The sequence below is a fragment of the Chanodichthys erythropterus genome, chromosome 15 (assembly GCF_024489055.1).
Source record: "Chanodichthys erythropterus isolate Z2021 chromosome 15, ASM2448905v1, whole genome shotgun sequence".
Classification (NCBI taxonomy): Eukaryota; Metazoa; Chordata; class Actinopteri; order Cypriniformes; family Xenocyprididae; genus Chanodichthys; species Chanodichthys erythropterus.
The window spans coordinates 29305678-29321019 of NC_090235.1; the positions used below are offsets into that span (position 1 = coordinate 29305678).

At 35.8% G+C, this 15342-nt stretch overlaps 2 protein-coding genes across 3 annotated transcripts in view; one reads left to right on the forward strand and one right to left on the reverse strand.

Annotated features, from left to right (window-relative positions):
- The window catches only part of nsun2 (NOP2/Sun RNA methyltransferase 2), a 28139-nt gene extending 25334 nt beyond the window's left edge, over positions 1-2805 (reverse strand). Inside the window, exons 1-2 of the mRNA XM_067411056.1 lie at positions 2583-2805; positions 2203-2360 (exon numbers count right to left, since the gene is read on the reverse strand). Of these exons, the coding sequence (XP_067267157.1) occupies positions 2203-2360; positions 2583-2654 (230 nt within the window). The 5' untranslated portion in view covers positions 2655-2805. The remainder of the gene's footprint in view (positions 1-2202; positions 2361-2582) is intronic.
- Positions 2806-3274: 469 nt separating this feature from the next.
- Positions 3275-14131, forward strand: srd5a1 (steroid-5-alpha-reductase, alpha polypeptide 1 (3-oxo-5 alpha-steroid delta 4-dehydrogenase alpha 1)). 2 transcript variants are annotated; one of them, XM_067411429.1, is made up of 6 exons: positions 3275-3643; positions 8315-8481; positions 9383-9484; positions 10479-10629; positions 12449-12522; positions 12614-14131. In XM_067411429.1, exons 1-5 carry the CDS (start codon positions 3333-3335, stop codon positions 12513-12515), a joined length of 798 nt encoding a protein of 265 aa, XP_067267530.1. In that variant the 5' UTR covers positions 3275-3332; the 3' UTR covers positions 12516-12522; positions 12614-14131. The 2 variants fall into 2 exon arrangements, with proteins under 2 accessions (XP_067267530.1, XP_067267529.1); XM_067411428.1 differs by having other exon boundaries at positions 12449-14131.
- The last annotated feature ends 1211 nt before the right edge of the window (positions 14132-15342 follow it).

Consider the following 15342-nt stretch of genomic DNA (forward strand, 5'->3'; position numbering starts at 1 on the left):
TAAGATTATATTTCAAATAATGGCTGTTCTTTTGAACTTTCTATTCATCAAAGAAACCTAAAAAAAAAAAAAAAAAAAAAGTGTACAATTGTACACAATAAATGTTTCTTGAGCATCTAATCATCATATTAGAATGTTTTCTGAAGGGTCATGTGACACTGAAGACTGGAGTAATGATGCTGAATGCAGATTCAGCGTTGCCAACACAAGAATAAATTAAATTTTCAAATATTTTCAAATAGAACACATTTACTTTAAATTGTAGTAATATTTCACAATATTACTGTTTTTACTGTGTTTTTAATTAAATAAATGTAGCCTTGGTCAGCAGACTTTTTTTAAAACATTAAAAATCTTACCATGTCCAAACTTTTGACTGGTAGTGTACATAAGTACACAGAAACACTCATTACAACTAACAGTAAACAAATATATAAAGACCTTATGCCTTTTCGGGTGGTGCTTGATAAACTAGTAAACTTTATATCCGTAAATCAACTCCAATGAACTGCAATAAAGTGCTCACACCTTCATTACTGCCGTATCCAGTATCACTCTGGAGCCTGTAAGCTGGATCACAAACGGTTTACTGATCTATCCTTGAGTAACAACTTTTTAGCACAGTCTGTTTTGTATTGTCCCTTTGTATTGACATTCGTTCACAAAGCAGTACGGTGTGAAATGATTCGCACAGACATAAACGAATTTCGGTAGAGTTGAGGGAGCATTTTCTTTGAAAACAAAATGAATCCACCTCCTCTTCAGCAGCTCAGATTGAGGGAGTAAATGGAGAGAGCTATGTGGATTAATCCATCCAGCTACAGAGTAGAGGGCTGCATTGGGTTTGGGCTCCCGCGGGACCCAACGCAAATCTCGCGGGAGCGGGCGGTTTTACCTTTGCTGCGGGCGGTCAGAAAACTTTGCGGGAGGCCCGCGGGGAATGGTGGAATTTGGCGAGTAATAGAAACGGTCATCAAATGAAGTTGAGAGGAAAATTAAAGCGGCTCTTTAATGACAAAAGCAAAACAAAACAAGTCAGACACTTGGAAACAATTCTTAAAATTCGCTCGTTTTATTTTGAGCATTCTCGCATGATCTAGTGCACCGCCAGAGAGGGCATTCAGTTTGTGTGGGCGGATCATGGAAGAAAGACGCACAAGTCTGCGACCGCAGTCAGTCAGCAATATACTTTTCCTGGAGTAAGTAGTCTAATGCAAAGCCCAATGATCATTAGTTTAAGTAGGCTACGTTATTTTTATTTATTTATTAGTATTATTTATTTTCTTTTTTGCAATACCCTGTTAAGGCATTCTATTTATTTTATTTATTTCGTTTTATATTTACATAGGCTACATCTAGTCTACTTTGTAAGTCCTATGTACAGGTGTTTATTTAATAAGTTAAAAAGTTACTTCGTTTTGTGCTTTGGCTTATTTACTTAAACTGTTAAACTTAAACTTAATCTTAAACTTAAACTACTATTTAAACTGCTTGTTTAGTTAATCATTCGGTGAGTGTGTATGCAGTAGCCTGCGTTCAAAAACTGAGGTGTAGCTAGTTGTGGTTTTGTTTTAACGGTTAATGTTTTATAATGCAAATATAATTGGACACAAACATTGCGGGCGCGGGCGGGAGTGGAACACACGGGTTGCGGGAGAGGGCGGTCCTGGTCAGACATTCAGCGGGAGCGGGCGGGTGCGGGTTAAGGAAATCAGTCCCGCGCAGGGCTCTACTACAGAGCTCCTAAAACGCTTGGGAGACATTCTCATCAGTGCAGCAATGGCGGATTTTGTACAACTCACTGTGAACTCACTCAAAGCGGTTCTATGTTAAAACGGCAGCGTCTGTCAATATTCGTGGGCGGGGCCTGTGGCTAATGTGACTTCACACTGCCAGGGATCTGGAAACGGCTAGTTCTGGGACGCTGCTTATGATATATAGGGACTGGGTGGATTTTTATCATTATAGGGTGGTTGTGTACACACACTGCCAACACACATTATGTTTAAGCTTTTGAATGATATCTAATTTATGATGATTACTAAAATATGTGATAGGGGGAAAAAGCATGCCAAGTGTCCTGCTACTGGGAGACTGACAGTTAGCAGGTTAACTTAATTAAAATTGTGTGGTAGTCAAAAAAATGACAGTGTGTAATCATGAGATGTGAAACTTTTGGACCTGCAGAAAATGTCAGATCACCTCTTGTATCCTGTGATCCGTATTGTAGCTGGCAGTGGCTCCCTCATGGCATCCATGAACGCCTCAAACTCTCCATCTGGGACAATCTTCAGCTCTTTGTAGTAATGCTCAAAGAGTTTATTTTCCTTGATTATCTCAGAGTATCCAGCTCCCCAACCCTGGAAGAAGAACCCATAGGAGTACACCAATTACTAATATAACAACCAAGTTACCTACATCCCATTTATCACAGGATTACATTGTTATACGGAATCATTTTGATGCGACTATAAAATGTGTTTATTCCCAATGAAGCATTATGTTAAAATAAATTCATAAATGAATGTGCGGTGTTGGCACTGAGCAGAAAAGTAAGAAGCTAGAGCAGCTAGCAAACTCACAGCATCATCTCTGTTTCTTTTCTCCTCTGGTCTTCCATCTCTGTTCTGTCTGTTTCTATTTTTCCTGCCCATGTTGCAGACGCATAAAACTCTAGATATAAACCTGCGTTGCGTGTTTACTGAATATCTTAATGTCTAAATAAAATAACTGCACAATAACTGCACTTCTCAGCTCCTTCTGAACTCACGTGTATGTGACGCAGTCGAAACAAGCGCACATTCAACTAAGACCCCGTCCTTGTTGTCCGAAGTATTGCCTGACTTATATTCAGAAGATTTTATTTTTTTTCCTTTTAATTCTTCCTTAAGCTTAATTAAAAATATCACAATTTAAAAAACAGTAGTGCTTAATCTAAACCTTTGACCTTCAATCCAAATAAACCTATTGCCAGATAAAAGAAGACAGCATGATATCACAACAAAAAAAATATCTAAAAACAATACTAAATTACTACATTTTAAATATGAAATAAGGCACTTAACAGTGAAAGATGAACAAAATACTAATTTCTTTTTATTTAGTTAATGAACTGCTATGCAGTGCTAAAGTGTATCTAACTGGTTAGAATTTATTAACTTGTATATATTAAGGCGTATTTGACACATACCCCGCCCATCGCCTCTCCTGATTGGCGAAGAACATGGTGTAGTAGTGATTCTCCACGGGGTCAGTTTGTTTCGTGCAGGAGATACACACAAACATTACCTAAACCTTTCTTCTGCTTCTAAGTAGTATTTCCATTAGCAAATATGGAAGCTATTTTAAAGATATTATTTTCCTCTGATGAGGGAGAACTCTACGTTTTAGACTGTTTATCGTACTTGATGATGGTTTTTGCATTCAAAAATTTTTGGACTTTTCGCTTTAAGCTCGTGCCCTATGGTAGATATGCATATAGCGGGTATGGATTCCCTGTACATGTCAAGTTCGCCTGGTTCGTTCAAGAATTGCCGTCCTTTCTGGTGCCTTTGAGTTTGCTGATATGGAGTCCATGTGCGAAGATAATGCACCTGCCCAACCAACTACTTCTGCTCATGTTCTTGACCCATTACTTGCAAAGGTAGGATTTGCTCTTGTTACACAACATATAAAATGAAAATAAAACAACATGTCCATACATGTGTCAGTAAATAATCTCATATTGTATGGAGCCCCTAAAAGGGACGTGGTAGTGTTTTTATTTTCAAATCTTTTGCGTTCCCCCGAGAAACTGCATTCTCTCGTTTCCACGCAAAGATATTATCGTTCCTTTACTGTGAGCTCGGACAAAAACTTCCTGTTGTTTGCTGACAGTAGTGTTCCATACGTTAATAATGCACACAAGTAATGCGCAGCTCATAGTGTTGGACTCAGAATATAAAGAAATGCGGTCAGTGCTTAACTCAAGTTCAGTAAAGTTGGCAATATATTCACATATTCCCGGATCAATAACTCGTGAGCTAAACGTTGTTAAAACACAAATGTAGCTATTTCCAATCATAGAAACCTAGACAACGAGCTACAACAACCCAATTTCCTCAAATGTGCTTTATAATAAATTGGTCTCTATGAGCAGGTGGCAGAGACAAGTCTGAAGGGACCGTCTGAAAAGTGCAAAACCCTTTTGCTCATTTTATATTATGAAAAATACTCATAGCTGAATTTTTAAAGCTGGAAACTTTCCATCTGGATTAACGGGAATATATGGGAATTAACGAGAATTAATGGGAATAAATAGGAAATTTGCAAAATTTCAAGTTAGCCTATCCGGTTAAGTCTGACGTCACGCGGCAGTGCTTCCGGGTCCTAGCGCTCTATCTCATACCACAAGAAAACAACAAATGGTGCTAATATACATACACGATGTGGTGTAATACTACAAAAAATATATAATTATAACCTTTATCTCCATACCAAAATTCCAGATGGCCAGACAATGCTTCATCTTTTATAAATCGTTAAAATATTAATATCTGTGACGCTGTGAGTACAGAGACTGTTGTGTAGACTGTAAGTATTTAAAATGTTTAACTTTTTAAAAAGATTGTTTAAAATGAATAAATAGCACTCATAAACGGCCGTCGATGGCATTCTCAAGTGAAACGAATCGAGGCTTGGACCCGGAAACGGCGTTCTTTACGTCACGACTTAACAAGCGGGTAAGAGGGTAAATCTTCATGTATGCTCCGCCTTCGGAAACTGAAAATCTCGTAATACCGGTAAATTTAATGGCCCAATGAAAAACAATGAAAACCAGGACATTTTCATCACTTTATAAAAAACAACCAGGACGGCCAGGACAGGAAGTGAAAACAGGACATGTCCTGGGAAAACAGGACGTTTGGTCACTCTATGCTGTACGCATAATTCCCAGGATGGCTCCAAATGTAACGTCACGTCACACATGTTGTCATCTCAAGATTCCGGTAAATACGAGGTGACGTGAATGCAGCATTAGTTCCCGTGGAAAGTTTCCGGAAATTTTCCGCCCCTTTGCAACCCTAGTTACAGTGAAGTTATTGAGTATTTTTCATAATATAAAATAAGCAAAAGGGTTTTAGGGTTTTGCACTTTTCAGACGGTCCCTTCAGACTTGTCTCTGCCACCTGCTCATCGGTCTTTGTCAGGTGACGTCACACTCGTGAAAACCGAAGTGCATTATGGGTGTCGTCGCCATTTCTGAGGTATCCAAACAATCTCTGTATCAGTGCAGAGTTGTTTCTTCTTTGGCTACTTTTCATTGTAAAAATGGCACACTTTTGTTGTGTGAAAAGCTGCAATAATATGTCCCACGATAGAAAATGTCAAAAACTTTACTACGAGATTAGATTTAGTCGGTTTCCTACTTGAAAAAAGGCTGTCCGGAGAGTATGTAACGTTAGAGGCAATAACAGAGGCGCCGGATCGCACGGGTTGCCGCGGTGAGACGCAAAACATCACTTTCGTCAAGATATCTCCATTCAAGTATGTTTGCTTTCTACATTTCACAAAGGTAAGTTAGAGGTTTCTGTTTTCTAAAGTAGAAAACGTTATAGCAACGCATTGTTTTGGATTGTATGTGCTATGAAACAAGTCAATTTAAACTGAATCCCTTTACTTGAATATGTCTACATTTTATTTTTCTTAATTTTGCTACAGCATTTTTATACTTAAGGTACGACATTTTTGCTCTGTATCTATATACTGATTCTAATTTTCTGACTACTTTTTACAGCTGTGGTCTGTGGACCTTTTCATTTCATTGCAGATCAGCCTGCTTAAAGATTATGGAGACTGACCCCAACTGGACACCATCCCTCCCTACATTAAGGCCACATCAGCATTAAACACAGGCTGTGTCTCAATCAGCTCCCTAGTTCATTAGTTAGGGCACTGATCAGGACGGTCTCAGTCACAAAATTTGTATACACAATATACTGATTCAAGAGCTCAGAGCTGATTGAGATGCACACACAGACACTAAGGAAAAACAATCCAGTCAGCTACTTGGGTAAAGTTGGTTTTATATTTGCACATTCAGACTTCTGATAAATTCAGACTTTCCAATAAATATGCAATAAATTAATGTTTGCGAATTTTAAGCAGCGACATGATATTGACGACCAACGATTGTCAACTTATAACATTTTTCACAGTCGATCAAAATAGGCAAGTATTGTTTAATGGCATATTTACTTGTGAATGTCCACTGAATGTCCAATGTAGTGTGATTAACAAGGCTATTGAATACGGATGTGCGAATATAAAACCAACTTTACCCAAGTCAGTCAGCTGACACTATGGTCCATCAGGCTGGAGAAAGTGATCATCTTCACACTGAGAAGATGCAGGAGGCTGGAGGAGATGGTGATCTGCATGTGCAGAAGTAAACCGACTTGATATGTACAGGATGTCTGATGTTTGTTTTGGAGATGATGTTAATGTACTATACGGGTCTGCCAAACCTGGGAACCTTTATGGCGTTACAATTTTTTTTTTTTTTTTTTTTGTGCCTCTGATTCCAGACGCAACAAATACAAATTTCAAATGCTTCTGTGAACCTTAATATACCTCAGATTTGATCTGCCTGCACAACACTTCTAATGTTTCCCCTGAGACGGTATACAGAACATTCAATGAAACTGTGTCATATCTATGCAAACCTGAAGCTTTCAGCTGTATGGGCATACAGAGATGATTTGCACAGAAATATGTCTCCTTTGTTTAAATACAGAGTAGCAGAGATTACTGACTGTTTTGAGATTTTCACAGAGAAACCATCCAATCAGCGCATGTTTGAATCTTTTGTAGAATTGTAGTGTAAAAATGTGCTGATGCTTTATCCAGTCTTGCATGAACAATAAAGCATGTATAATTAAATTTTTCAGGGTGATTTGTAGATTTATGTTATATGCACTTATAGTATTAACAGGATAATTAATAATATACACAATCTGTAAATCAGATATTTAACTTGCATGACATATCTTTGTTTTTATTATTATTAAGGCCTTTGGACAAAAAAAGAAAAAGAAAAAAAAAAAGACTCATAATGTCATTGACCCAGACAACACAGAGGTAGGTCTAAAAGGTATACTATATCAGAATGTACTGTAATAAAATACACTATTAAATTCTACATACATCTCTGATGATGCCTTGTTTATTGGAACAATGTTTATTGTGTTATACATTGGTTTATGTACTTAATGCAATAAAGAAAAAAAAATGCATGAAAAAAAGGGTAGTATTAGTTCAAAATTCTTCCTGATAGTACTAAACCATCCTTAATCATGCACTTGTTATATAGTTAACACGACATCATTATCGTTACTATACTGTGTTATCGCAGTCCTTCCTTCAGAACATAAATAAATCCTGCACCCATTAGTGAAATATCTGTGATCTTCGAGGGATTTATAGTTTTTAAATTGTTCACTATGCGTTTATGCCATAAACAAGACAGTTAACAATATTTAAGTATGATGATTTAGGTAGCAATGCGGGGTCAGCAGCACTCCAACTTACTGCAGTCAGCTCGTACAGATCTATGTTATGAATGGATGAAAAATTCTCCAAATAACGGTCCCTGGCATCTTTGGTGAGTTTATCGCGATATGAAATTTTAACTTTGTTCTTGTGCTTCTTCATATTTGCGAGTTATTTGCTTGTTATCTCAACTCGTGTAATCTCTTTCATTCTCACAGTCAGCAGGGATACCACAAATATGGCGCCGCGGTGACGTCACACACAACAAAATCACGTGTCTGACAAAGACCGATTGAGATCAATTTATTATAAAGCACATTTGAGGAAAATAGGGTTGTTGTAGCTCGTTGTCTAGGTTTCTATTATTGGAAATAGCTGCATTTGTGTGTTAACAACGTTTAGCTCACGAGTTATTGATCCGGGAAGTTCGAATCTGTGAATATATTGCCAACTTACCGAACTCCTTGAGTTATGCACTGACCGCATTTCTTTATATTCTGAGTCCAACAATTTTAAACTTTATGAGCTGCGCATTATTTGTGTGCATTATTAACGTATGGAACACTACTGCCAGCCAACGGGACAATAAACAGGAAGTGTTTGCCCGAGCTCACAGCAAGTAAACGATCATATCTTTGCGAGGGAACGCAATAGATTTTGAGAAAGAAAGAGGAAAAAAAAAAAAAAAAAAACACCACCACGTCCCATTAGGGGCTCCATACATATTATTGTATTGCAAGTGACTACTTAATATTAAACATGAACTAGCATGTATTTCTCCTAGAACCTTCATCTACCCATTTTTAATTCGAGGAGGGAAATCAACACCATTCCTCTCGTTTGCCCTGGCTTTTGTCTTCTGCATGTGTAATGGGTACCTGCAGGCAAGATACCTGAGTCACTATGCAGATTACCCACCTGATTGGGTTACACATCCTTGTTTCATCACAGGTAGGTGCTAGTGAGTAATTATGATCAAATCTAATGTTAATTTCTGTAGACTTTATAAAGTCGGCATGAAATGGAAGTTGTTAAAGTTTTAGACACAGTACAAAAAATGCTAAAGTTTGACAGAAAAGTAATTTTTTATTGTTATAATTGTAATTTCATAATATGTAGATATGAATCCAACTAGAAAAACTTGTGAAAAGATGTCTTTCAGTTAGTCAAATAGCAAATAGCTCTCCAGCTATCTACTGGTTAAAGTGATAATTTTTTACTTTTAAAACTGCATTTTTCAAAAGATGGGCAAAAATATTTCACTAAACCATGTCAAATTATTCATGTTATCCCCATGATGAAATGAAATGTTAGAAATGTGAGTCTTTTATAAAGTGAATTCTACATAAAAAGCAGGTTTTTATACAAAAAACAAATGTATTTTTTTTTATTTATATAAAAAAATATCATAATCAAAAATATCATATCTTTCTCACCTTTTTTTTTTTTTTTTTACCCCTGATGTGTTTGCATCCCTGATTAATAAACTGAGCCAGGTGTTCCGAGTGATTTGCACGGATTAATCTTTCATAATAAATACTGCTGTGTTCCAAAACAAATAAGAAATGCTGAGCTGACACTGGAATTCATCCATCACCACCAGAGTATATAGATACTGGTTATCTCTTTGAACTTTAGCTGACCTGTCATGGTTGACCGAATCACAATTTTTTTTTTTTTTTTCATTTTTGATATATTGTAAAATTTAATTTATTACTATGATGGCTATGTCTATGATTTTTAGCAGCCATTATTACTCTCAAGAAACATTTCTTATTATTATCAATGTTGAAAACAAAATATTTCATATTCTTAATGTATGAAGTTTTTTTTTGTTTGTTTGTTTTTTCAGGTTCTTGTATGTGGTTCCTAGGATTCATCATTAACATTCACTCTGACCATATCCTCAGGAATCTCCGTAAGCCTGGAGAGACAGGTTATAAGATACCTAGAGGTAAAACAATAATTATCAGACTGACTGCACCAGTTATATAATAAATGTTATATTGAAATGGACTAAAATGTTGGTGCTCAGCATCTTTACCATGTTTCACATACAACAATCACAAAATTCTGAGTGACAGCTTAGGAATATGGCATGCAGCTTTAGATTTTAGGAATAGACTGTCACAATAACACAATATTTAAATACTCAAAATTCATAAAACTGTCATAAACAGCCAGTGCCAATACACATACATAATTAAGAGTATTCAGAAGAGAACAATGCAAATCATTTGAACCATACCACATGCATTCAGCTCAAATTGGTGTCCTCTGCTAGGGTATCCTCTTCAGTGCTGGTTTGAGTGTTGATGCAATGCTAAAAAAAAAAAAAGGTTTTGAATCTGGCTTTGGCTCTGAAAGAAAATAAAAATAGATGCCCTTTCTGGTCATGACTCATTGTCTCAACAGCTTGTCAGGACAACCCTGCTTCAGAGATCCTAATAATTTGTGACATGCGCTTCTATCTCTTTTCCCAGACAATCAGTGTCCATGCAATATGTAAATCATCTCTTTTTTCTCTTCCTTTTTTCTTTTTCTTTTTTTTTTTTTTTTTTTTAATTACATGTATTTTAAAGCTGTCTGACATCACAACTTCAGATGGTATTATCAAAAAAAAAAAAAAAAAATTAAACAAAAAGCCAAAACAAAGGGATTTTAAATGATTTTGATATGTCAATGTTGTTTAAGATCCAAAAGCTTGTTCTTGTTTTATTTGATGAATAAGTGATGACTGACATGATGAATCAGACATGCTTTATTTCTGACGAATTAAACCAGACAGCATGTTGGTCAGATGGTTTCACACTTAATACAACACATGTGATGCAGTTTCACTGCTTTGAAACTGACTTGAAATTTGTTTCTTATTGTTTTTTAAAAGCCGGTTTGTGCGACATCTTCCAATTTTCAATTCTCTCTTCATAACTATTCTCTGTTCGTAGGGGGCATGTTTGAGTATGTATCAGGAGCAAACTTCTTAGGTGAGATTGTGGAATGGACTGGATTTGCTCTGGCTGGTCATTCGGTCCATAGTGCAGCTTTTGCTCTCTTCAGTTTTGTTGTGCTGTCCAGCAGAGGAATGTCTCACCACAAGTAAGGCATTGCAGTCTGAAACAATGGATTCTTTCTCAATGTGACTGCAATTATCAGAAGAAAAAAAATAGTGTGCTTTCAGCTCTCATATTTATCAATTCTCATATGTCTGGTTTGATTCCAGAATCATAAGTGATATAAATTATTAAAAAGATGAAGAACAGTCAAGATTTTCACATTGTGAAATTTTCATGACAATTTTCCCCACAAATACTAGATGTTTCAAATGATTATTCTCATTAAATTCTCATTACTGTACATAATTGATTTAAATAAGCATAAAGATATTTTAACAGCTACTACCATGACATATAATTATTTACAATTTAACTATTTAAGTGTCAGTGTCCTGTTAGCAAGACACTTGGTGTGCTTTTTTCCCTATCACACATTTTAGTGATCATCATAAATTAGGTATAATTTGCTTAAACAGTCAAAATGAAATTGTTTTGAAACTTTATATTGCCTTACCATGGAAATGGTACTTTTTAGCTCATTTTAATTGCTAAATTTTTGTGATATCAACATCAAATTTGGAACATAACTTGGTAAGACACATGACTTTGATTTTCTAGCAATCAAAATTTTAGAGTCCAATTCCATTTTGGAATATATATATAATATATATAATATATATATATCTCTCACAAGTAGCCATGCAATATGGCTGTATATCAGATATCAGCACGGCTGTGATTCGGCCGTAGGTTATCACAGCGTGCTGATATACAGCCATATCGCCTGGCTACAAGTGTGATATTATGTTTATACAAACGGATTGTCTTTAAAAACCCTCTTTTGTGAGGAACTACTTCCTTCAGCCTTTGCTGCTGATTGACTCACTCATAAATACAGTCTTTACTGCCATCTAATGGCAAATTAATGTAACTTTCACTGAAGTCAAAATCACTAATGGGCTCTTTCTCAGTACCAAAAAATATGGCATGTTATTTATATAAAATATTATTTATTGAACAATAATATTTAAATTAACAACAATAGCCATTATAACAGTATAAGAAGTAAAATAGGAAATAAACACAAGCAAACAGTTCAGTCAAAAGCAGCATTCTAGTAAGTGCAGGTTTTAATTTTAAGTACATAAAGTTATTAAACTTATTATAGCCCTTAAGCCAAATGTATTAGCTCTGGAACAAGTAATATAGGCTATTAATAAGACCAAAGATTGCCCATTTGATATACCCAAAATTAATTATACCTCGTTTTTAACACTATCTACATAAGAGTCAGCGGCAAATTCACAAAAAATTGGCCGAGATGAAGCTGTTCTCTTCAGGTGTATGAGCGCTGAAAACAAATTTTCAATTAGGCGCTATGTTTACATATAAATCTCATATCTGAGGTCTAAATAACTACATTCTTGCCTAAAAACTCTTAAAACTACATTCCGTTACAAAATAACATTAGTATCTATTAAAATATGGTGGGTTTGCTTGTCCACCATGGCACACACATGGAGTGTACAAACAGGGAAAGCGTGATAATGGTAGAATATCGCATGACTGGAAAGACCTCTCAGCCAATCAGATTCGAAAACCAGAGCCGTTGTGTATGTATATAGTATAAAATAAAATAAAAAGTTAGTTCAGTATATTTGCTTTACATTAAACTTAAACATCTATAATGTTTTTAAACTATATTTTTTTAAGTGCATTTACATCTGCAATAACATATTAATCCATATTTTCTTTTTCATTATTTATTTTTTAGGGTTTATGACCTAGAAATGTTCTATAAAAATCAATATTTGTATATGAGTATCACAGATTGTTGTTTAATGTGCCATTTCATTTTACAGGTGGTATCTAGCAAAATTTGAAGACTATCCAAAATCAAGGAAAGCCTTAATACCGTTTGTGCTCTGATTCTGTGGTAAGCCCAGCTGCCACACTCCCACTGTGTGTTTCAATACATTGAGCATTACATGAAATTTTACAAGACAATTTTTCTTTCAATTTTATAGCATGTACATTTGTGAAATGCAAAAACAGCATTACTGTAAGAGATTTCACAGAATCCCAATGGAGAGATCAGATGAGATACCCATGGCAAACAGCTGCTACTTTAATCCAGATCTTCCCTATTAACTATTAAAAGAATGAATGTTTTGACAATAGCCAGTTATTACATATTTAGGTCTTTGGCGACCCTGATCTATATCTAACACAAATGGATCTCTAACTGCTGCAATAGTATAATCTCTTGATATTTTAATAACAATTACAAAAGAATAAAATAAAGCACATTTCATTACCTTTTGAAACTTGGAAGGGTTCAGTTTGAACGGATGCTTTTTACAAACATCACTGTCATTGTCAGAGCTCATTTCCCCAGTTTATTCAGCATCTGGCTCATATACGCATTCTCAAAACTATCATCTTCAAAATCAATATTTTGATCATTGACAGCTTTTTCACCAGATTCATCAATGCTGATTATACTTTTGTTTATTGACTGTGGTAGTTATGATTGAAACGTTACATCAGCATTGTGTATCAGACAGTGCCACCTTGAGAAATAAAGGTGAATTGCTCTCTGGTGAGTCATCAGAGTCAACATCAGCATTGATATGAAAAAAAAAAATGCATTACTCGGGTCACTAGTGACCCTATACACTTTTTACGCAAAATTAAATAGGAAAAAATATTTTTTTTTCTTGTTATATTGTTTATAATGATTAGATTGAGGAATACTAAGAAGGTTGATGTCTAACTTTAAAAAATGAATGAGGGGGAGGGTAGTGAATGACGTCCTCCTGGGTCAATAAACACCTGAGATATGTGTTTAAGGGTTAACGACTCCGTCTTTTCTTCAAACTGTAACACTGTGTCAGCAAAATATGGACTTTTTGAAATGTGCTTCTGGTCATGCTGGATTCGACGCTATATCCGAGTAAGAAAAGGTAAAGGTACACATGATTTATCTGTTGGAAGAGTGAGCACTGCAGGTTGACAATAGCAGAACCATTTATCATTTTACACAGATTTCGGCTGCATCTGAAATCGCTTACTCTCCAAGTAGCTACTTGTTTTTTTTATATATATATAATTATTTTATGACCATTAAAAAAGTGCATTCTATATTGTGTGAATGTAATCTGTACTATATTCGTCATGTTGACCTACCAGCATAAGTTGCATCGCTTCACTGCTATTCACAACTTCATTGGATGCACTTCAGAATCTTGCCAGAAGTAGTAGGTCATCTGGATACTTTTTGCCTATTGTTTTATGAATACTGTGAATTCAGGCATGCTACTCTTTTTATATAGTGTTTTTGCCTACTATATAGGAAGTGTGTGATTTCAAAATGTTTCTGGTGATTTAAAATAAAATCTGTTTAAATGTTTTGAAAGGAGATTTCAACCGTGTAATATAAAATTGGTGTTATGTTTACTGATTTACGTGCCAAACTCCACCGAAAGTGGACTGTTTAGCAGGTTTAAGAAATTACATTTAATTACATTTAATCAATTCCAACAGGGGCACATTGTGTAAATTATATTCTCATAGCAATGAATGGATTTGACTGTCTTAACAAATCTTAACACAATTAAAAGCACCTTCTGTCAAAGTGTTTTTTTGTTGTTTTTTTCCCTGACGTTCATCAAGAACTTTCAGGCAACAGATGGCAGGGTTATTATACAGGGTCAGTACATGAAGCTGTCAAAATGACGTATTAAGATCAATAAGCAGAAGTATCCCAAGACCGAATGCTGCTCAGCTCTCAATGAAAAACCACATACCTTGCCTTAAAAGGACAGCTATTGTTCTTTTTCAAAATGTCTTTTTACATCAACGTACAACAACATTGTCACAAACTCATGGATACTTCAATCCCATTACCTCTGTTTTTGTATAAGTTATGCTTGTAACGTTATCCTTTACCATTGCCGACATGTTTTGACAGGCTGCATGTGGGCTCTTCAGGCATAATGTATGAAATATGGCAAGAGTTGTGTGTTGTATGTCAGCACTGTCAGCAGGGAAAGTGGTTGTGTTCATTTACTCTGGAATGTGGAAGGTCATATAAATTGCTTACAAACACTCCGTTGTCTGTACGGTAATACTGTGAAATAAGTATTTTATACAACTGCACAATAGTGCTTTATACATCATTTTAATAGATTAGCTTTTTTATGCCTCAGACATACTTCAGATTTAATTAATTGACATTGAAGTTCAAAATGGCCTTGTAGTTTATTCCAATCAGATGTTCGTGGTCAATCTGGAGCTGTTGGAAGTGTCAGGTCAGGCAGTGAGCAATCTGTCTGATGCAGCCCCAGCCTCAGGCAAAGTAATGATGAAATCCCCCTGCAAACCACATTGCATGCATGCATAACCTTTTGCAACACCCTCACTTGGGCTTAAGGCTTTGAGGATGTAGAATGCAAAATACTTGTTTGCAAAAGAAACGTAACACTGAAGAGCAGCAGCATGCACAATCCGCTGTATGGAATAACCATCTCTGCACACAAGATGTCTGCTCTGACCGTGAGGGGCTTCCCCCACCGTACACATACACGTGAAATGAAGGCAAAGCACTCCTTGCGTAATCACCGTGGGAGGAGCTCATCTGCTGCTCTTATTTATTATTATCAACAGAGAAAGCCTGTTTTTTCTTTGAAAGCATGAAGGCAATTGCCTTTGTTTTTCAGTCTGTCTTGTTGCTTATTAGGATTTTTGTGTGTGT

What these genes read in the sequence shown, in the direction of transcription:
- srd5a1 (XM_067411428.1), top strand. Translation starts at nt 3,333, where the DNA reads ATGGAAGCTATTTTAAAGATATTATTTTCCTCTGATGAGGGAGAACTC. An exon ending in ACATCCTTGTTTCATCACAG is followed by an intron (nt 8,482 to 9,382) that starts GTAGGTGCTAGT and finishes TTGTTTTTTCAG; the next exon opens with GTTCTTGTATGTGGTTCCTA. An exon ending in AGGTTATAAGATACCTAGAG is followed by an intron (nt 9,485 to 10,478) that starts GTAAAACAATAA and finishes CTCTGTTCGTAG; the next exon opens with GGGGCATGTTTGAGTATGTA.